The following is a 23,276-nucleotide window of genomic DNA, read 5'->3' as shown; positions in this document are numbered from 1 at the left end:
AACTTCCCACTATTCAGGACATTTACAGTGACAGATGCATAAAAAAGGGCCCGAAGGATCACTGGGGACCCGAAACATCCCAACCACAAACTGTTCCAGCTGCTACCATCCGGGAGACGGTACCGCAGCATAAAAGCAGGACCAACAGGCTCCGGGACAGTTTCTTCCACCAGGCCATCAAACTGATTAATTCACGCTGACACAATTGTATTTCTAAGCTAAATTGACTGTTCTGTTGTACATCTTACTGTACATACTATTTATTACAAATTACTATAAATTGCATATTGAAAGAGACAAAGATTTTTACTCCTCATGTATGAGAAGGATGAAAGAAATGAAGTCAATTCAATTCAATACAGCTCTGCCTTCGATACTATAACTCCAAGCAAACTCATCTTCTTTAATTCCGAGACCTGAAACTCAGAACCTCCATCTGCAACTGGATTCTTGACTTCTTGACAAACAAACCAAAATCAATAAGGACAGGCGGCAACACCTCTGTCATGATCATGGTCAACATTGGTGCCCCTCAGCCACCTACTCACTGTACAGTCACAACTGCATGGCCAGTTTCTGCTCGAACAGCAGATACAGGGTTGTCGATGACATCACTGCAGTGGGCTGTATCTTAAATAACTACGCATTGGAGTATAGACGGGAGACAGAAAGCCTAGTGGTCTAGCATCATGAGGACAACAGTTTTCTCAATGTAAGCAAAACAGAGAAGCTGGCCATTGACTTCATGAGGGGTGGTAGTATGCTCGCTCCTATTTCCATCAACATCAAGTCCCTAGGAGTGAACACCTCGGCCAGAGAAGCACATCAGTGCCTCTGCTTGCTCAGAAGGCTCGAGAAATTTAGTATTTCCTCTCTGTCACTTGCCGTTTTTATCAATTCACCGTAGAAAGCATCCTATCCAGGTGCATCACAGCTTGATAAGGCAACTGCTCTGTCCGAGACCACAAGAAACCACACGGAGTTCTGGACGCAGCTCAGCACATCATGCAAAACAGTCTCCCTGCCTTGCAATCTGTGCACGGTTCCTGCTGCCTCAGTAAAGCAGCTGACGTGATCAACACTCACGCCCATCCCAGATATTCTCTCTTCTCCCTATCACCAATCCCCACTCTCCATCACCGGGCAGAAGATACAAAAGCCTGGCAGCATGTAGATAGATTCAAGGATAGCTTCTATCCCACTGTTATAAGACCGTATTTCCCTCTAACTGCAGTACTTTATTCTGAATTCTGTTATTGTTTTCCCTCGTTCTACCTCAGTGCACAGTTGTGGTGAAAGGATCTGTACGGATGGCATGCAATGTTTTTCCACTGTACGTCAGTACATGTGACAATAATAAAGCAATTTACCAATTTTAAAGCTGGTTCTCTCTGTGATAAGTGCACACATCATGAAATAGCCCACACCGGGAGATCGGCCTGGGACCTCGCACTGTGTCTGTAGCTCACGCAATATGAGTTGTGGTCCTGCTGATGTTATCATCTCCACAGCAGCCACTTCCGTGATTAGCTGACTAAACTGGTGCACAATCAAACTCAGGCTTATTACCACTCATAATAAGTGAAATTATTGTTTTGCAGCAGTGCAGTGCTAAGACATAAAAATTGTGGGGCCTAGAAGAGATCCTTCAAGATGTTGAACTGCAGCAATTCAAAGCTGCTCACCCTTTCCACTGAGGACTGGTGTACGTTCCCGCAAGAGATTAGTCTACACTTTGCTGTGGCGTAGGGCCACTTGTGGCACCTATAAAATCTAGCATTATAGTGCAAGCTGGAGATTTTTGCTTTCCCTCAACTTCATACCACCCCTTTCAGTGTCTGCCACAGAGAAACGCTCTGTAAGGTCTGATCACTTTCCTAGAGGTCAGCAAAGCAAGGATACTTCAATGGCAAACTGTGCCTCCAGCTCCACACAGGCCTGCCTTACCTCTCGTACTAGCATGCACAATCAGTGGTACTTTTAACGTTTTTGTTCAAACTTGCAAATTTCTTCTGAATGAGTGTTAATGTTATAATGCACTGAATGAGGGTGAAATTCGAGGCAATAACGTTCTGTGCAGGTAATTAGCACATTTCTACACATGCCCTTATCAGCCTGCATCTCCCTACTGTTGACCTACAAAAGAAAACTTGTTCCCTGATAATCTTGCTGTCATAGAGTCATGGCGATGTACAGAAGCAATCAGGCTCTTCAGCCCATCTCATCCATACTGTTCATTATACTTATCAATATTATCCCCATAAGCATAGGTTGGACCCTTTCAAATGAACAACTATAACAATAATTCTGTTTTACAGTACAATAATCTGGAACTCTGTTCCAGTCTGTCCTATGATACAAAACACTTCTATTGTCAAGCACAATCATTTCAGGAGAACCCAACAAAGTTAAGGTTTTCAAAGTTCTAATTAACAGTAGTTAGTATCACTACCACTTGTCTGAGGCACAATTTAAGATTTCCTCCTTAAACATATTTTGCTCCTAATTTAATGAAATGTAAAAAAAATGCACTAATGAGGTTTGAAAATTCAATTTTTGGTCCTGAAGAAGGGTCTCGGTCCAAAACATCTACTGGTTATTCATTTCCACAGGGGCTGCCTGACCTGCTGAGTTCATCCAGCATTTTGTGTGTGCGTTGCTCTAAATTCAATACCCTTGTCATTTTTCTGATTAACAGAAGATGTACTGCAAATCATGGTGCTAAGATCATTCAACATCTGCTCGTTTATAATAAAATTTAGCTTTGTACAAATTGGATTCCATCCAGATAATATCCAGTATAATAGTTATAGGGAAATAGGATTGAAATTCAGGAGCTTCTGATACAACCCTTTGAGATTCCTTTGAAGATGTTTAAAGTATAACAACATTTTCACTTAAGGGTGTTTAGTAGTGTAGACCAAACCCCAAAGGAACCTCTATGGAAGTAAATCCCAGGGATCTGTTATGACACCATCAATCAACTCCAGAATCTGAAATGGAGCCCAGAAACGCCCAGTAATGTGCTGCATTTTATCCTCTCCGATCCTACGACAACCCAACAATAAAATACGGGCCCCTTTCATTTCAAGTGGTGAATTTTAGCCTGTGGCAAGGGAGGCTAAGTTAATTTTTGATTATCTTACTTGAAAAAAGTAATGATTTCTACTGTGTTAATGTACATTTACTTACTTTTCATAATCTTGTCTTTTTAGATACGTTCATTTCACTTTTAATAATTTTAAAATGTCTATGAAATTCAGAGATATTTAAAACCTTAGCCTTACATACAACACTGAAAATGAGAACATTAAATGCTGGAAATCTGTGAAGAAAAAAAGCAGAATTGGGAATAAACCAAGTTTTATATTCCACAGAAAAGGGAAGGGACCTGTTTAGCACAAAAGTGGTGGCCTTTTTGATAGGTCAGAAGGAAAGCAAGAAGTGAGGCAGTTGTACAAAAAATAAAAATAGAAGAGATGAAAGAAATCTGATGTCCAAGATGACACTGGAAATAAAACTGAATGATGGATATGTGGAATGAATTGTTGAATTCAGTGGTGGGTCTTGAAAACTAATGACCATATCAGAAGACATATCCATAAGATAAGCATGGACTTGGGGGTTATTTATTAGCATGGATGAAGGATTAGTTAAGCATTAGAAGGCAGAGAGTTGGGATAAACGGGGGCTTCTCTGGTTGGTGAGCAGAGTGCTGTAGGTGCTGGTGCAAGGTCCACAAATGATTGTGATTTGTAACAGGAGACCAAGTTTAGCATAATTAAGTTTGCTGATGACACTAAATTGAGTGGAAAAGACAAGTGTGTGTGTGGAGAGTCCGCAGAGAGCTATAGATAGGTTAAGTGAGTGGGCAAGTATCTTGAAGATGGAGTACTTCATTGGCATCCACTTTGAAGGAAAAGTAGATCAGATCGTTGTTTAAATAGTGGAAGATTGCAGCGTGCTGTTGCGCAGAGTGACTTCAGAGTACTTGTGCATGAATCACAAAAGGTTGATTTTCTGGTGCAACTGGTTATCCAGAAGACAAACAGAATGTTGGCCTTCATAGCTACAGGTTCTGAATTTAAAAGCAGGGAGATTATGCTGCAAACGTACAGGATAGTGGTGAGGCCACACCTGAAGTAATGCATGTAGTTCTGGTCTCCTTACTTGAGGAAAGATATACTGGCTTTGGAGGTAGTGCAGGGGAATTTAACTAGGTTTATTCTAGAGATGAGGAAGTTAGCCTATGAGGAGAGATTAAGTTGCCTGAGACTATCCTTGCTGGAATTCAGAAAAATGAGAGGGTATCTGATAGAAACATATGAAATCTTGAAAGGGATAGGTAAGATAAAGGCAGGAAAGTTTTTTTTTCCACTGGTGAATTAGACTAGAACTAGAGGGCCTAGCCTCAAGATTGGCAGGAATAATTTAAGATGGAGATTAGGTGAAACAGCTTTTCACAGAGAGTAGTGAATCTATGAATTCTCTGCCTAGAGAAGTTGTAGAGGCTACCTCAGTAAGTACATCTAAGAAACAGTTAGACAGAATTTTGCATAGCAGGGGAATTAAGGGTTACAGGAAAAAGACAGAAAAGAGGAGATGAGTCCATGGCCTGATCTGTCATGATCATATTGAATGGTAAAGCAGGCCTGACAGGCCCAATGGCCTCTCCTGGTCCTATTCTTATGTTAGAGTAAATATAGTACCCCAAGTGCTAACATATAGTGAGGCTCATTCCCCAGCACTGTCATCAAGGTCAGGTAGAGATTGAAACTTCAGCACTTTGCCACCTGAGAGCTCCTTACTGTTTTGACCTCACCCAGTGAGGAAGGTCAGCAAAACCGGGATTCTGCATGTGGACCAAGTTAGTATGGCAAGCCAAGGAAATCTAATCCATTTTGTCATTTAGCCTGCCATTCATTCATTCAGGAAGCATTAAGACATATATTTTAATCTGCTGTCTTGTGCTGAAGGATCATACCCTTGTATAGTTACACAGAAGGCAGGTATGCTAGTTTTAACATAAGAATCAGCATCAGATATGGGTGACTTCACTTCTGAAGTCACTAAGGTTTTTCAATGAGACCTGGCATCAACCATGTAGCATCTCCCCATCTCTCGTAATCTCTTAATAAAAATTTAACTCACTCAGAATTCAAATTTCCAATGGACTTTGCATCAGTTACCATTTACAGAAGAAGAATATAAAATACTGCCACAATTTGTATAGATGATTCTTATTTTTGGCTCCACTTTCTACATCCTGTTCCACCGTCCTAGCTTCACCCATCAATGGAGATTCTTTTTTTCTCAGTTCTTCCCATCAGCAATTCCAAAAAACACAATCGTAGATTCAGTAAAATTTCCTTGATTAAGATTAGAACTTTTCAGTTGATTAGATGAACTATTTCTATTCCTAACTTGCTATTTGTTGAAAATACAGAGCCAATGTGCTCAACTTTCACCAGCAGGAACATCTGAAGAAAGGTTTTGTTTTCATTCATAGAGACATAACACTTATAAAACTGCAAATCAACTTGATACTTGTAAACTACTGCTTTGAGAATCAGAATCAGATTTATGATCGACATATGATGTGAAATTTGTTGTTTTGCAGCAGTTTTGGTTTAATGCAGATCTCAAATGATTAATCTCATAAGTTTATTAAAATCACATAACTTTTAGCAAGTTAGTAAGAAGACAACTTTCATCTTCAGCAGAAATTATATTTGAAATCTGGAAAGTTACTTTACACAGATCATCAATAGAAGCACTTTCAACCAAAAAAGGCCTGTGAATAGAAACACTTTGCACCAAGCAATGACTGATACTAAATCACATTTTGCAAACAGAAATAGAAAAGAAACCTGCAAGAAACACAAAGGCCTATGGGGAGGAAGCAAGAAAGTGGGACTCAGTAATATCGGTATCCAAGATAGCAGAGATAAGTGATACACAGAACACTACAGAAAAGGATTAATTTGCTTCCTGGGATTATTATCTTTGCATGATACACAGAAAACTACAGAAAAGGGTTAATTTGCTTCCTGGGATTATTATCTTTGCATGGAAGCAGCATGCCTGTAATTAAAAATAAGTTGATTCACTTTATTTGGCTAGTATTATTGCTTTTCAGTTGTTGTAGCCACATAGGTCCTATGGTTATAATATAAATAACTTAGGTCCCTGAAGTTCCATTTAATTTCATAATTTAAAAGCAATCCTTCAGTTTTATATTTACTTTCAAGCATCCAATTATAAATAATCCCTTAGAAATTTTAGAAATCAATTTGAATCATTTATTTGACACATAAAAGCCTTATTGAATTGAAAAGTAAATTGCATTTTGAAAACTCAAATACCTTGGATTACTGTGGTCACCTTTGTGACTTACCGGTCCTTTCAGTTTTCAGTTTCACAGTTTCTTGGCCAGGAAGACAAGGACAGGGACCTTTGCATCTCAAGGTGATCGTTTTATGAGAAGAACAAGCTTGGTAATCCAATTTACACTGCAATCAAAAGTAAAGGGAAGATTATGCAGCATGACCCATTTTGACTTTACCAAATTGACACAGATATAAAGATGGCTTAGAAAGTTGAGACTGCCCAAAACAAGGTATCAACTCTTGGTTCTGACTGGTTTTTCGTTCATTTCAATCATAGCTGTCTTTGCTCTCATCATCTACTGAACTGTGGGGAAACCCAAGACTGCTTGCAGGAGCAAAAGATTAAAGAATCAGTGTGTTGCAATGTCAGTTGCAACTTCGGAAGTCCTTAATGGGGGACAGTATAGTAAGGTATAGTATTGTTTACCTTGAAGGAGGATTGAGGAATGGCTAAATGCCATTGTGGGTGGGTGATGAAGTAATTGGACAATATTTGGTGTGGGATGAAGTAAAATCGCTCTAAAAGAGGACTAAATTCAGCACAGATGAGAGTAAGAGGCCTCATAAGATTATTATACTTGCATGAAACTTGCAGAGATGAGTGAGATTTGAGTTTGAAGTCGTGACTACGCCACATCTTTGTCCCAGCTCTACATATAAGTAAGTACTTGTTAAACACTTAATTGGTTGTGGAACTATTTTCCAGAAAACTTTAATTTTGGAGATAAGAACAGTGCACTTGCACAGCTAGTAGAAGTGCTGCATCTGTGACAAATATTCACTTCTTGGGTTTTTTTTAAGCTAAGTTTGCTCTCTAAATAGCAGGTACCACATAATATAAAAACAGATGTAGTAAACTTCCAACTAATAGTTTAGTTTCTGTTCATAAAAGGCTGTCAGTCTTCAGTTTTAAAAAGTAAACAGAAATCAGTAATCAGCTTGTAGTTAAAACATAGCTTTGCAATCAAGCACCATAGGTAGAAGTTACTCTGTGTAGAAACAGATGCTAGTCACTGCACCTGCTTTATCGCTGCTCAGGTTACAGTGTAAACTGATGGGTTGGTTAATTTGGGCTGATACGCTGACTCTTAAATTGCTTAGTTCAAGGAAACTTGCAGAACAGATGGATAATATCATTCAGCATATCAATAACTGATGTGTTTACAGTTGGGAGTTTTATGTGCTCAAGGAATTTAGCTTTACAACATTAATTGTGAACTGTGAATACTAGATCATAGACTATAAGATATAGAAGCAGAACTAGGCCATTCAGCCCATTGCATATGGTCCACCATTCCACCATGGTTGTATTATCCCTCTCAACCCCATTTTCCTGCCCTCTCTCCATAAATCTTGATGCCCTTACAAACCAAATACCTATCAACTTCCACTTTAAATATACTCAATGACTTGACATCCACAACTGTCTGTGGCAATAAATTCCACACATTCACCACACTCCACCTAAAGAAATTCCTTCATATCTCTGTTCTAAATGGAAGCCCCTTTATTCTGAAACTGTGCCCTCTTATTCTAGACTCACATAGTATAGGAATCATCCTCTTCACATCCACTCCATCTAGGCCTTTCAATATTCAATAGATTTTAATGAGATCCCCCCCCCCATTCTTTTAAATTCCAGCAAGTACAGGCCCAGAACCAAAAGGTTTTAATGAGATCCACCCTCATTCTTTTAAACTCCAGCAAGTACAGGCCCAGAACCATCAAACACTCTTCATATGTTAAACCTTTCATTCCCAGAACTGTTCTTGTGAACTTCATCTGGACACTCTTCAATGCAATCTCTTCTTAGTATAGGGGCCCAAATCTGCTCATAAAACTCAAAGTGTGGTCTGACCAACGCCTTATAAAGACTCAGCATCACATCCTTGCTCCCATATTCTAGTCCTCTTGAAATGAATGCTAACATTGCATTTGCCTTCCTTACCACTGACTCAGCCTGAAAGTTAACCTTTGGGAAATCCTGTGCAAGGATTCCCAAGTCCCATTGCATTTCTGAACTTGCTGCCTGTTTAGAAAATAATCGATGCCTTTATTCCTCCTACCAAAGTGCATGACCATACACTTCCCTACACTAGTTTCCATCTGTCACTTCTTTGCCCAGTCTCCTAATCTGACAGTCCGTAACACTACCTGCCCCTCCAACTATTTTTGTGCTGTCTGCAAATTTGGTCACAAGGACATCAATTCTATCATCTAAATCACTGACACATAACTTGAAAAGAAGTGGTTCCAATATCAACCCCTGCAAAACACCACTAGTCATTGGCAGCCAACCAGAATAGAAACTGTTCGACGCGTTGCCTCCTGCCAGTCACTCAATCTATTGATGCCTTTATCTTTACTGTAATAACAAGGGCTCTTACCTTGTTAAGCAGCCTCATGTGCTGTACCATGTCAAAGACCTTCTGAAAATCCAAGTAAACAGCATCTCCATCGTCTACCCTGCTTGTTATTTTCTCAAAGAATTCCAACACATTTGTCAGGCAAGATTTCCCTTAAGGAAACCATGCTATCTTTGGCTCACATTCCCAAGCGCCTCCAAGTATCCTGAATCCTCATCCTTTATAATGACTCCCACATTTTCCTAACCATTGATTGAAACACTAGTTAACTGGCCTATAATTTCCCTTCTTCCGCCTCCCTCCCTTCTTAAAGAGTGGAGTGACATTTGCAAATTTCCAGTCTTCCAGAACAATTCCAGAATCTAGTGATTCTTGAAAGGTCACTACTAATGCCTCCACAATCTCATCAGCTATCTCTTTTAGAACCCTGGGTGTAGTCTACCTGGTCCAGGTGACCTATCTACTTTCAGATCTTTCTGCTTCCCAAGCACCTTCTCCATAGTAATAGGAACTACATTCACTTCTGGCCCCAGACACTCCTGAATTTCTGGCATATAGCTAGTGTCTTCCACAGTGAAGACTGATGCAAAAGACTTAAGTTTGCTGGCCATTTCTTTGTCACCCATTACTATCTCTCCAGCATAATTTCTTCAATGGTCCAATATCGATACCAGCTTCTCTTTTACTTTTCATACAGAATATCTGAAAACACTTTTAATATCGTCTTTGATATTATTGGCTAGCTTACCTTCATATTTCATTTCTTCTCCCCCTTTTTTTTTTAAGTTGCCTTCTGTGGTTCTTGAAGGCCTAATCAAATCTAGTTCATTACAAAATACACAATCTAGAATTGCCTTTCCCCTAGTGGACTTAATCACAAGCTGCTCTCAAAAGCAATCTTGTAGGCATTCTACAATTGCCTCTCTTGGGATCCAGCACCAAACTGATTTTCCCAATCTGCTGCATATTGAAATCCCCCATGACTACGTTACATTGCCCTTTTTATATGCCTTTTCTATTTCCCATTGAAATTTACATCCCACACCCCGGCTGCTGTTTGGAGGCTTGTCTCTAACTCCCATCTGGATCTTTTTAACCCTTGTAGTTTCTTACGTCTATCCACGAAGATTCTACATGTCTGATCATATGTCACCTCTTTCCAAGAATTTGATTTCATTTTTCACTACTCTCTCTGCTTACCTGCCTGTTCTTTCAATACAATGTGTATCCTTGGATGTTAATCTCCCAACTATGATCATTTGAAGTGTGCATGCGCTGGTCGTGCATGCAGGCTGGTACAGCCGTTCCGATCTATTCTTTTACTTTCTTCTTCTTACTTTTTAATTTATGTTATTTTTGTATTTTTTTTCTCACGGTAACACGTCGAAGCTGCACCCTTTCTAACATGCTGGTAGAGAGAGTTTTATTTAGGTTTTCTTTAGCGCTGGAAATGGTTACATCCCGACACGTGGGACAGAAGCAAGGTCACATTGTGTATTCCACGCACCAGCAAATCCTGGCCGGCTTAGCTAACAGAGCGGCAGACACCCCTACTGAAATCCGGAGGAAAACACACAGAGGATGCAGAGGGGGATCACAAAGCCGAGGAAAGAGGGCCGGGTCGAGACAACAGAGACTTTTGGAGCAGAGGAGGAGTTCGGTGGGTAATACCGTTCCGGCTGACTGGAAGTGCACTGAGAGCGTTAAGCGTAAAGGAGTTGGGGGCTTACTGATCTGGTTAACAACGGATGGTGCAATCCAGGGTATATTACGATTGAGGAACGTGTTTGCAGACTAGATATTGAACTTTTTACCATTGGACTTTGGCCACATTCCACCGTGATACAACACTTGGCAGCACGGGAGGTCGTTCCTGCCTGTGGCCATCGAACGTGCAGCTCCTCCCGTGGAGGGTCAGACACCCTGAGCCAATAGACTGGTCCTGGACTTATTTTCCATCTGGCATAGTTTGCATTTTGTTGTTTGATTGTTGGGGTTTTTTGTATTGCTATATTTACGCTCTATTCTTGGTTGGTGCGGCTGTAACGAAACCAAATTTCCCTCGGGATTAATAAAGTATATCTATCTATCTATCTTTTCAGCCACAACTCAGTGATGCCCACATCATACCTGCCCATCTCTAACTGCACTACAAGATCATCTACTTTATTCCGTATACTACTTGCATTCAAATACATGTATAACACCTTCAGTCCTGTATTCATCAGCCTTTTTGATTTTACCTCCATGTTACACTTCAACTCATCCCACTGACTTCAATTTTGCCCTAACATCTGCTTGTCTTTATTCACAGAATCACCACACACTGCATCAATTTGTATACCAACTGCCCCGTCCCACTACCAACTTAGTACAAACCTTCCCCAACAGCTCAAGCAAAACTGCCTGTAAGTATTTTGGTTTCCCTGTGTTCAGGTATAACCCGTCCTTTGTGTACAGTTCACACCTTCCCCAGAAAAGATTCAGAAACATTAGTTGAGGTCTATGTCTTCAAAAGTGCTTTTAGACTATTTGTGTTAAAAGGATATTTGAGGAAGTATCATATACTGTGCGAAGTCACCCAAGTGGTAAAGAAGCAGAATAAATAAAGAGAGCAGTTCAGGTTTATTAGGAATGGGGTAAAGAAGATCAAGCAGCATGAAAGAAACACGGGGTGAACTAGAACCCTTTCCTCCAGCTTCAGTTTTGTCTGCAACTTATTGTATGTATTTTCAGTTTATAGGAATTGTACCTGTGTTTTGGAAATCCTTTGAGTTTATGAAATCCTTTACGCTTTGTGCTTAACCTTTTATGTCTTAGAAATGCTTTGTGCTTTGGAAATAATTTGTGTTTTAGAAATGATTTGTAATTTGGAAATGTTTTATAAGGTCTTAAGATTCAAGATAATGAATCAATGATTCAAAGTAAGATAGAAAGCCTCACCTGTCCAGCTCTTGGCTCTATCCCTCCCCCTCCTGTCTTCTCCCATCATTTTGCATCTCCCCCTCCCCCTCCAGCTTTCAAATCCCTTACTCACTCTTCCTTCAGTTAGTCCTGACGAAGGGTCTCGACCTGAAACGTCAACTGCACCTCTTCCTACAGATGCTGCCTGGCCTGCTGCGTTCACCAGCAACTTTGATGTGTGTTGCTTGAATTTCCAGCATCTGCAGAATTCCTGTTGTTTGTGTGAGTTTTGAATATGTTATCCAAGTGGTGTGTAGATTTAAAAGTGTATCAATGAAAATAAATGAATTTTGTTTTAAACTATTTTGTTAGCTGGAAGTATCATTTCTTTGGTAAGGAGAGGGGACCCATCATTCAAATAGTGTGTACTGGCAGCTAAACCCACCGTGAAGAATAAACAGGGAAGTAAACTCGTCTTTCAAGATTGGATAGTTACAATATAATTTCCCTTTAGTGAGTGTATTCAGAGCTATTCGTATCCGAGGCTTTCGCTAGAGTTTAGAACTTTGTGGTCAGCAAATGCAAACCCATCACAGATGGCACCTGACATGGTCATGTTATACCAGGAGCATTATTTTAGAAAGAATTATTATTTAGCAGTAGTCTAATTTACAGAGCTCTTAACAATTGCTACAGCACTCCATATAATGGTTGACCTTCTGGTTTCCAGCAGTTGAATGTGTTGATAGTATATTAAAAATATGGGATAATACCACGACTGCTCCTTAAATGGAACACTAAGTCAGAGACTGGAGTGATGAAGTGATAGAAAGTAGTTTAGGATGCAGATTAGACAGACCAAACTCCACTGTACAACCTGCCAGATGCAGACCATCACAGTTTGTACCAGATCCCAACAACGTAACAATAATTCGTGACTGGAGACAACAAATTGGCCCCTTTTTAGGTAGAAATCAAGCACCCAGATGGAGACCACATGCTCATGTGACTGAACCTGGTCTTAATCCCAAAGCATGGGGATATCGTGTATTCCTATCAGGCACACATGAGGCAGTGCCCAGGTCAGTAAACTCCAGAGGTAATAATGAAGCCTGGAGAACAGATGCTTAGGAACATGCACTAGAATTACTAAAAGGATTGACTATAGCCAGCAAAAGAAGAATACAGGGAGCCACTGCAGCTTCCTAGTGAAAATCCCTGCACCATGTGTGGAATAGCCCTTAATCAACACCCAATTTCAGGTTGTTGAAGAGATCCTGATCTCCCACATGATGGTATCAGTATTACCCCTCATTCCCACACAACAGAAATGAGGTGCCAGCACAGTACCATCCCCTTTCCCTCTAAAACAGGGGTTCCCAACTTGTGGTCCTCAGACCCCTTACCTAATGGCATTGGTCTATGGCATTAAAAAGATTGGGAACCCCCTACTCTAAAGAGAACATCAGTAACAAAGTCATGAAATTAACCTTATCCCTCAGGTTGGTCGCATTCACAGCGTTCTCCAGCCCCTCAGCAAGGAAGATGTCATGAACAAACCAAACGAGTTCCCCGGAGACTGCCTGCCTCACCCACTACGTAGATGGCTGGACACTAGGTATAGGCCGCGACTGTTAGCTCCATGCCCTTTCTTTGCAGAAGAAAGACTTGGACTGAGATATTTCTCTGGAGCATTCAGAGATCCCATCTACATTATGAAGCAGAGTACGCAACTGAGCACACACCACACGGTCTGCTTTATCCTTCCCCCTCTAAATATACAAAGGGATGGGTCCTATTACACGCGCCACTCCATCCCCTACAGCTCAGGGAAAACAAAATGTGAAGAAGAGCGAGGCTAATGTTAATGTAATAAAAACTGCACAGGAGGATTTTAGCAGCAACTCCGATCAAAATGCTCCTTCTGATGAGTAGGGAACAGGCATACCTATCGTGCCGTCCCATATGCTAAAGCTTGAATTTTCGTCAAGATTCTACCCCGCTGTTTTGATACAGCAATTTTCATTGCAGCAAATGCTGGAAGGATTCACTCATAAAGATGGATAAATCCTGCACAGATCTGTCCAATGGATTCTGGTCACACCCACTCCGTGAAAGTGACAGACAGATGCTATGTAATTAACTTAAAAGAAAATCTCAGCTGTCATACAGAAGTAAATTTCCCAGGTATGACTATTACCAGTCAGGGATATGGTTTAACTCACGAATTTAAACAAAAAGTTGCTCAAGTAGAATATCAAAAGACCATAAAAAACAACAATCAACCCAACGCCTATTGAAATATGCTAGAGCTTTCATAACTGACTATGTTCAATTGTTAAAACCATTATATGACAGATGTAAACTGAAAAATGAAAAGCCTTTTGTGTTTACCTCAGAAGATTATGAGGCACTACAGAAACTGGTGAATGCATTTCAGCAAGCAATAGACTTCTGGTTAAGAGACTGAACAAAATTTCTTGTTCTGCGAATTCATGCTTCTCCAAAAACAACTATATAATCTGCTATAATGAGGAAGCAGCAGAAACACAAGCCTTCAACACTTTGCCTCATATAATTTTGCCCCAACAGAACAGAAATTTTCTATCTTAGAACAACGTCTCACTGTGGTATTCCATACACTTAATGCATTAAGGCCACTGCAAGGGAACAAACCAATCAATTAAGGCCACTGCAAGGGAACAATCCAATCATTATGCAAACAGAGTTTGCGGCTTTGACAAATGGTAGTAAATTACTCACAAATGAATGGAGAGCTACCATAACTGGATATGGGGAATGGCAAATACTTTTACAAGATGACACCCTAAAGTGGGACTATGCTCCCGAGAGCTATGACTTATAATCCTTGCCTGTCATGGAAGATGCAGAACCAAATTCTCTACAATCTAATATAGCTCGACATCCTTTAGAGCACTTTCTCAAATACGGTACGGTACTATGGTAGATCAGCAATGAAAATCCAGAAAGAAGGATCCACTCAGTTATAACCTCAGCTCTTGATAAGAAAAGGAATCTTTAAAAAAATCAGAAACTGAATTTGAACCACATGAGTTACAAGCACATCCTTTAGAGAATCATACAGCTCAAATTTTAGAGGCTAAAGCCCCAGAATTATGTCTAAACAAGCAAATACAACAGAACCAGTTGTGATACTGTATGTACTGACTCTAATTATGTTAGGAATGTTGTCGAAAGAGATCTTCTCATCTGATCAGCTACCAGATGGAGAACACACAGAGGTAAACTGTTTCCACATTTGTCCACATGGAAAAATATTTATGGATTATTATTGATCAGACAACTTGTACAGGATTTACCCATCCTGGGACATACTGCAGACCACCTTCACAGCTATGGTAATAAACTCCTAGATACTACTGAACCCAATTCAACAAGGTACAGATATGAAACATATGGTGAAGGTAAGCTTTAGATTTGCTGCCCTGAAAAAAGATAAGAAGCAAATACCTCCTGCCCACAAGCAGGAAGCACTGATCTGAAAAGCCCACCGAGGATTCGAATACAATCATGGTGGCGGAAAAGCCATTCGTGAGAAAATAGCCATGTTATATGGGTGGCCATACATGTTTTCAAATGTTTTTACTGTGAAGCAATAACAGCTTAACCACAACCGACAATGTCCTGAAGTACAATGCTTTTTTTCTTTTCTTTAACAACATAACGAAAGTCAAACGAATGAATGCATAGTGTGACGAGAATACACATAAAATTAAGATGTTTGCTGGCCTGGGTTAGCATCAGTGACATCAGCAAGTGGTCTGCCACCTGTCCCCAGGGGAAGGAGAGATAAGGAACAATGGAGCAGCGTCTGGAGATGTGTAATGAAGGGACGGGGGAGAGAGAGCTGTCTGGAGCAGCTCCCCCTTTGAACCTTGAACTGTTTGAAGTGATGGACAGGCGATACCCCAGCAGGGGGATAAAAAGGGACCGGTTCGCTAAGGCAGGACACACATGACACCCGAGGTAACGAGACCCTGGAAGCGGTACGCCTCTCACGAGTCGGTGAGAAGTATCAGACAATGGCCAGGGTAGAAAGGTACGATGAGCGGGAACCCGGTGTGTGTCTGCCCTTGCCTGGGTGCCGGGTTCACTGCAGAGGATCGACCGCATCTGGAGGAGGGGTCACAGTCGGTGACCTCAGGTGACATCACAAAGGACCCGCCCAAAATCGCTGGTCTGTGAGTGAAGCCGTGTATGAATGATCAGTTGTTCCTGTTCTCTCTCTCTCTCCCCCCACGTTGTCCATCGCCATGGCAACGATTACTGCGAACTGAGCTACTAAACTGGACTGAACTTTGAGTCACTTTGAAATTTGGTCATTTACCCCTAGACAACGATAGAGCTTGATTGATGCTGTTATCTTAATTCTGTGCACATGTGTGTTTATCATCGCTGAACTGTTGCATTTATTATCCTTTCGATTACTGTGTTGCTTGTTCCTTTAATAAAACTTTCTTAGTTCTAGTACTCCAGACTCCAACTGAGTGATCCATTTCTGCTGGTTTGGCAACCCAGTTACGGGGTACGTAACAATAGTAAACAAGCAAAAAGCAAAGGAAACCCTACCACCTTGTCTCCTTTCCCCTTCCCAGCCCTACCCTCCCCTCACCCCTCCCGTATGTGCTGTTTAGGTCCTACCGCCCCCACACTTAGTTCAGCTGTCGGTCTCTTCTTAACACAACATTAATGATTGCCAGATTTTTTCAAATTCCTTGAGTCTGTCCTTGATAATGTATCTTATCCTCTCTCGATGCAGAGTATCCATTAATGCAGCCAGCCATTGTCTGAGTGGTGGAGTTTCCTCCTTTTTCCAGAACATCAGTATGAGTTTCTTTCCATTAAGTATGCCACAGGTCAGGAGTTGTTGCTGGGTAGCCTGGAATTCATTTGACCTCACAGAAGTTCCAAAAATTATTAAAATGGGGTCTGGTATTATCTGAACCTTTAGTACCTTCGATAGGACCTCAAATATTTGCTTCCAATACTCTTGTATCCTGGGACATAAAGCATAACTATTTAACAAATTTGCCTCCGAGGACTTGCATTTCTCACACATTGGGGATACCTCTGGGAATATTTTATGAATCTTTACTTTTGAGTAATGTAGTCCATGTAGGATTTTAAATTGTATTAAACAATGCCTGGCATTGATGGAACAGGAGTTAACATACTCCAAAGCCTCATTCCATATAACCTCCTCTATCTCTGTACCCAACTCCTTTTCCACATATCATACAGATAGGCGATGATACGTTCTGTCCCTAAACATGATCTTAAATGATTATCTAATTTATCAGGTTCTGCCGTCTCAAAACCAGAAAGATGTGATCTTATATAGTGTCTTAGCTGGAGATACCTGAAAAAATGACTCTTTTGCAATCCGAATTTGTCCTGGAGCTGCTGAAATGACACAAAAATCCCTTGTATGTATAAGCCTCCAACGTTGCATATCCCTGATTCTTGCCATGCATCAAAGGCCCCATCCATACGAGGGGATAAAAGAGGGGTTCGCTGATATAGGTACAAGAAAAGATAATGTTCTGAGTTTCAAATGCTTCCCCATTTGTCTCCACACCTGTATGGTGCTATGGATAATGGGATTGCCTCTATAACAGGCTTTATTTAACCGAATAGGAGACATAATGATTGCCCCTATGGAATATGGTAGGCAATCCTCACACTCCATCTCCAAACATCCGGGAAGTACAACTGTATCATCTATCCAGTATGCTATATGGCTAATGTTAGCAGCCCAGTAATAAAAAATAAAGTTGGGTAGTGCCAGACCCCACTAGTCTTATTCTTGCAGATATGTTCTTTCCTAATTCGATGGGCTTTATAATTCCATATAAAAGGTAGAATTATTGAATCTAATCCTTTAAAAAAGGTTTTGGTAAGATAGAGGGGCAGGTTCTGAAATAGATAGAGCAGTTGGGGAAGAAAAATAATCTTGACTGCATTTACTCTACCCACTGAAGAAATTGGGAGTGATCTTTGTATGGGATATATGTGGTTAGTCTCCACGACTTCATGTAGTGAGACCACAACCATCACAGAACTCCAAAACTCCATATTCCCACATGCTGGTACCCCCGCCTGCATACATGCCAATTGAGGTTCTTCCTTCTGTGGCAAAGGTTTTCAGGCCATGTGTGAACAAACAGGCACACAAGGAGAGTACAGCTCTCCATTTCAGCTGCAACCTAGTGGCATGCTGGTGTGAGGGAATTGAGAGATTAATTAAGGCTTGACAAAACTGGTCTGCTCTTAAGCCAAAGTATGCTACACTTGTCCCTGAAGTGCAACTGTCCATAAACAAAGTGGCAATTGTGAAAATAGGAGTAGACAAGAATGCTACACCTTATTTCTTAATGTACAATGTTCACCTAAATGCACTCCCAGTCACTAACTCGGGCCAACCATCGTCTACACCCAAATTAACTTGACAATAAAGTTTTGGAGACCACAAAAAGGTCCAAGATGTTGCATAAAAATAATGCCGACCTTAGTTTCCATACGAGATGGCAACCTCCTTGTCTCATTACTCAGGTTATCCATGATAAGACTGCAGCAATCGAGACCAGGAAGGGTAACAAGACTGTAAGTAAAACTGTCTCCATAGATAACATCAAACCTCTCCCAGCAGGATTCATTCCCCCACAATGAGCGGAACCCTTAGATTGGTACATGAGTCCATCACAAAACCCCCACACCCAGACGGGTGCAGGAGATATATTGAAAAAATAAAACACATGTTTAGATCTGAAAAGCAACAAAAAAAATCTATTCGCTTGAAGACAATCTCATAGATACAATGTGCTGGATTAATATATCCAGAATGTATTGTTGTTTTCAGAGTAAGAAAGACTCAAACTCCAGGAAGAAATGTTGCTATTACCTCTTCTCACCTGTCTATTACTTTCTCCCGGGTCCTTTCCTCTTTCCTTTTCTCCTATGCTCCACTACCTTCTCCTATCAGATTCCTTCTTCTTCAGTCCTTGACCTCTCCCACCCACCTGGTTTTACCTTTCACCTTTCAGCTAGTCCCTGTCCCCTCCTCCCACCTTTTTTATGCTGGCATCTTCCCCCTTCCTTCTCAGTCCTGAAGAAGGGTATTGGCCTGAGACATCAACTGTTTATTCATTTCTATAGATGCTGCCTGACCCTCTAAAGTTCTTCCAGCATTTTGATTGTCTCATCCGATTTGGACATCCCGAAAACTCAATGACTCAGAAAATATTAGATTAAGGTGATCTGTAAGCAATGTTGATTCTAATTCAAATATTACTAAATGGCCCTAACTTCTTGGTCATACAGTAGGTGAACTAATATACTGGAACCCTTAATTCTTGTCTCTGGCAAAGTGATTGTTCCTGTCCACTTAAACATTCACTCTGACCACATTGCAGATGAAATGGACATAGATAGATGGGAAGGCAAAGAATCACTTGCAGAAATAATTACGAACACCCCAACAAAACTTAAAGAATCCAGCCCAGATATTGAAGGTGTATTAATCGAGGAATCCCTTGACATGAATCCAGCTACCAGTACACTTGAAGGAAAGGATAGGTACTGTTATGTCACTTAAGGGAACATGACATTGAAACTGTTAGTCTAGAACAGAGGTTCCTAACCTGGGATCCATGGACCCTTTGCTTAATTGGTCCATGGCATAATAAATGTTGGGAACTCCAGGTCTATAACATTGTGAAAAAAACTATTTTTTGATGATGACTCCTCCATTAGACAGATATCTTAATGCACCTTCACTTTAGGCCATTTTACCATAAAGATTTTAGATGTTTCCGCTGTGACTACTCTTTCATTCCAGTGTTAAATGACAAGGTAACATTGCAGTTTTCTGCATTTTCCGGTCATGTTCTAAATGGTTCAGTGAAGCCCTTGATCTGGGTTTTGCAAGGGATGATGAGATGGAAAGATGCAACAAAGCATCTTTAAACAAAAATGCAATGAGGAAATCTTTAAACAAAAATGTTTACCTTCTTGGTCAACTGAAACTGGTAAATCCAATCAATTTATTGGTGATTTTACTCCCATAGATTATTGTAGTTATCCAGATTTCTTATCTGCCCTTAATCAAGCAGCCATGAATAGTTCATGCTGTGGTGCAAATACCTTACAACCAAAATTACTTCAGAATTATTGGTGTCATTATAAATTCAGTTATATTTCAGATAGACTTAAGACTCCAAGTTGAAAAATAGAGAAACAAGCCTATGAGAAATTTACTGTTTGAGACACATTGATATTGCTAAATTTTATGGTTACAGAGATAACGTTACTTCCTAAAGAAGCAACAGTCCAGACACAGAAAAGCTTACATTTACTGTTGTATATTCAGTCGCATGGTGTTATCATCAACAGGCAGAGAAAAAAAACGATTTAGCCCTAAACGATTTTCATGATTTAAAAAAAAAATCAGAGTAAAAACTACCTGAACAGCCATGCCTTGTCAGTGTTCACTCTCATAATATCACTGATGTGATCACTTGGAAGGCAGAAATATCTGATAATAAAAATTGTTCACATACTGCTATCAGAGGATCATCCGTTTTTTAAGGTAACAGAGGAATCGTCTCGGAGTAATTTGATGACTGAATTGTGTTGAGTATCTCAAGATAGAATCGCACGTCCAGTTTTAAAGAATGGTTTACGATAGATGCGATAAAGAATGTTTTAGAAGGACTAACAACACACATCAAAGTTGTTGGTGAACGCAGCAGGCCAGGCAGCATCTGTAGGAAGAGGTGCAGTCGACGTTTCAGGCCGAGACCCTTCGTCAGGACTAACTGAAGGAAGAGTGAGTAAAGGATTTGAAAGTTGGAGGGGGAGGGGGAGATCCAAAATGATAGGAGAAGACAGGAGGGGGAGGGATAGAGCCGAGAGCTGGACAGGTGATAGGCAAAAGGGGATACGAGAGGATCATGGGACAGGAGGTCCGGGAAGAAAGACAAGGCGGGGGGGGGACCCAGAGGATGGGCAAGAGGTATATTCAGAGGAACAGAGGGAGAAAAAGGAGAGTGAGAGAAAGAATGTGTGCATAAAAATAAGTAACAGATGGGGTACGAGGGGGAGGTGGGGCCTTAGCGGAAGTTAGAGAAGTCGATGTTCATGCCATCAGGTTGGAGGCTACCCAGAGGGAATATAAGGTGTTGTTCCTCCAACCTGAGTGTGGCTTCATCTTTACAGTAGAGGAGGCCGTGGATAGACATGTCAGAATGGGAATGGGATGTGGAATTAAAATGTGTGGCCACTGGGAGATCCTGCTTTCTCTGGCGAACAGAGCGTAGATGTTCAGCAAAGCGGTCTCCCAGTCTGCGTCGGGTCTCACCAATATATAAAAGGCCACATCGGGAGCACCGGACGCAGTATATCACCCCAGTCGACTCACAGGTGAAGTGATGCCTCACCTGGAAGGACTGTTTGGGGCCCTGAATGGTGGTAAGGGAGGAAGTGTAAGGGCATGTGTAGCACTTGTTCCGCTTACACAGATAAGTGCCAGGAGGGAGATCAGTGGGGAGGGATGGGGGGGACGAATGGACAAGGGAGTTGCGTAGGGAGCGATCCCTGCGGAATGCAGAGAGAGGGGGGGAGGGAAAGATGTGCTTAGTGGTGGGATCCCGTTGGAGGTGGTGGAAGTTACGGAGAATAATATGTTGGACCCGGAGGCTGGTGGGGTGGTAGGTGAGGACCAGGGGAACCCTATTCCTAGTGGGGTGGCGGGAGGATGGAGTGAGAGCAGATGTACGTGAAATGGAGGAGATGCATTTAAGAGCAGAGTAGATAGTGGAGGAAGGGAAGCCCCTTTCTTTAAAAAAGGAAGACATCTCCCTCGTCCTAGAATGAAAAGCCTCATCCTGAGAGCAGATGCGGCGGAGATGGAGGAATTGTGAGAAGGGGATGGCGTTTTTGCAAGAGACAGGGTGAGAAGAGGAATAGTCCAGATAGCTGTGAGAGTCAGTAGGCTTATAGTAGACATCAGTGGATAAGCTGTCTCCAGAGACAGAGACAGAAAGATCTAGAAAGGGGAGGGAGGTGTCGGAAATGGACCAGGTAAACTTGAGGGCAGGGTGAAAGTTGGTGGCAAAGTTAATAAAGTCAACAAGTTCTGCATGCGTGCAGGAAGCAGCGCCAATGCAGTCGTCGATGTAGCGAAGGAAAAGTGGGGGACAGATACCAGAATAGGCACAGAACATAGATTGTTCCACAAACCCAACAAAAAGGCAGGCATAGCTAGGACCCATACGGGTGCCCATAGCTACACCTTTAGTTTGGAGAAAGTGGGAGGAGCCAAAGGAGAAATTATTAAAAGTAAGAACTAATTCCGCTAGACGGAGCAGAGTGGTGGTAGAGGGGAACTGATTAGGTCTGGAATCCAAAAAGAAGCGTAGAGCTTTGAGACCTTCCTGATGGGGGATGGAAGTATATAAGGACTGGACATCCATGGTGAAAATAAAGCAGTGGGGGCCAGGGAACTTAAAATCATCGAAAAGTTTAAGAGCGTGAGAAGTGTCATGAACATAGGTCGGAAGGGATTGAACAAGGGATGATAAAACCGTGTCGAGGTATGCAGAAACGAGTTCGGTGGGGCAGGAGCAAGCTGAGACAATAGGTCGGCCAGGACAGGCAGGTTTGTGGATCTTGGGTAGGAGGTAGAAACGGGAAGTGCGGGGTGTGGGAACTATAAGGTTGGTAGCAGTGGATGGGAGATCCCCTGGGTGGATAAAGTCCGTGATGGTGTGGGAGACAATGGCCTGGTGCTCCTTAGTGGGGTCACGATCGAGGTGTAAATAAGAGGAGGTATCCGCGAGTTGTTGCTGTGCCTCGGCAAGGTAGAGGTCAGTACGCCAGGCTACAACAGCACCCCCCTTATTGGCGGGTTTAATAATAAGGTTAGGATTAGTGCGGAGGGAGTGGAGAGCAGAGCGTTCCGAAGGAGTGAGGTTGGAATGGGGACAAGGTGCGGTGAAGTCGAGACGGTTGATGTCCCGTCGGCAATTAGCGATAAAGAGATCCAGAGCAGGCAGAAGACCAGAGTGGGGTGTCCATGAGGAAGAGGAGGGTTGAAGAGGGGAGAAGGGGTCATCGGTGGGGGTGGAAGAGTCCTTGCCGAAGAAGTAGGCTCGGAGACGGAGACGGCGGAAGAAAAGTTCCGCATCATGGCGAACACGGAACTCGCTGAGGTGTGGGCGAAGGGGGACAAAAGTGAGGCCCTTACTGAGAACAGAGCGTTCTGCCTCCAACAGTTGAAGGTCGGAGGGGATGGTAAAGACCCAGCACGGATGAGATCTGGGATCAGAGGGGGGAGGGGGAAGGCTGGGGGTGTCAATGGAGAGGGGAGGGTTGGGGTGAAAGGAAGATGGAGCCTCCGAGGGCCCAGGAGCTGACGGTGGGATCTGAGGAAGACAGGGCTGCGGAGTGGTGGTGGGGCAAGGGGAGACGGGGGTCACAACAGCAGCACATAAAGACCCGGCCTGGAGCTCAAGGCTGGAATCTTGAGAGCTGGGATCAGAGGGGGGAGGGGGGAGGCTGGGGGTTTTAGAAGGAC

General features: G+C 42.0%; 1 protein-coding gene across 3 annotated transcripts in view; it reads right to left on the bottom strand.

Moving 5' to 3' along the window:
• The window catches only part of spock1 (SPARC (osteonectin), cwcv and kazal like domains proteoglycan 1), a 520,348-nt gene that overhangs the window by 70,581 nt on the left and 426,491 nt on the right, over positions 1–23,276 (bottom strand). For all 3 annotated transcript variants that reach the window (XM_063053347.1, XM_063053348.1, XM_063053349.1), the window contains one exon: positions 6,398–6,512. In XM_063053347.1, coding sequence (XP_062909417.1) covers positions 6,398–6,512 — 115 coding nt within the window. The remainder of the gene's footprint in view (positions 1–6,397; positions 6,513–23,276) is intronic.

The sequence above is a fragment of the Mobula hypostoma genome, chromosome 7 (genome assembly GCF_963921235.1).
Source record: "Mobula hypostoma chromosome 7, sMobHyp1.1, whole genome shotgun sequence".
Taxonomy (NCBI): Eukaryota; Metazoa; Chordata; class Chondrichthyes; order Myliobatiformes; family Myliobatidae; genus Mobula; species Mobula hypostoma.
The sequence above is the reverse complement of the archived record's forward strand: the minus strand, read 5'-3'. Positions and strand labels throughout refer to the sequence as shown.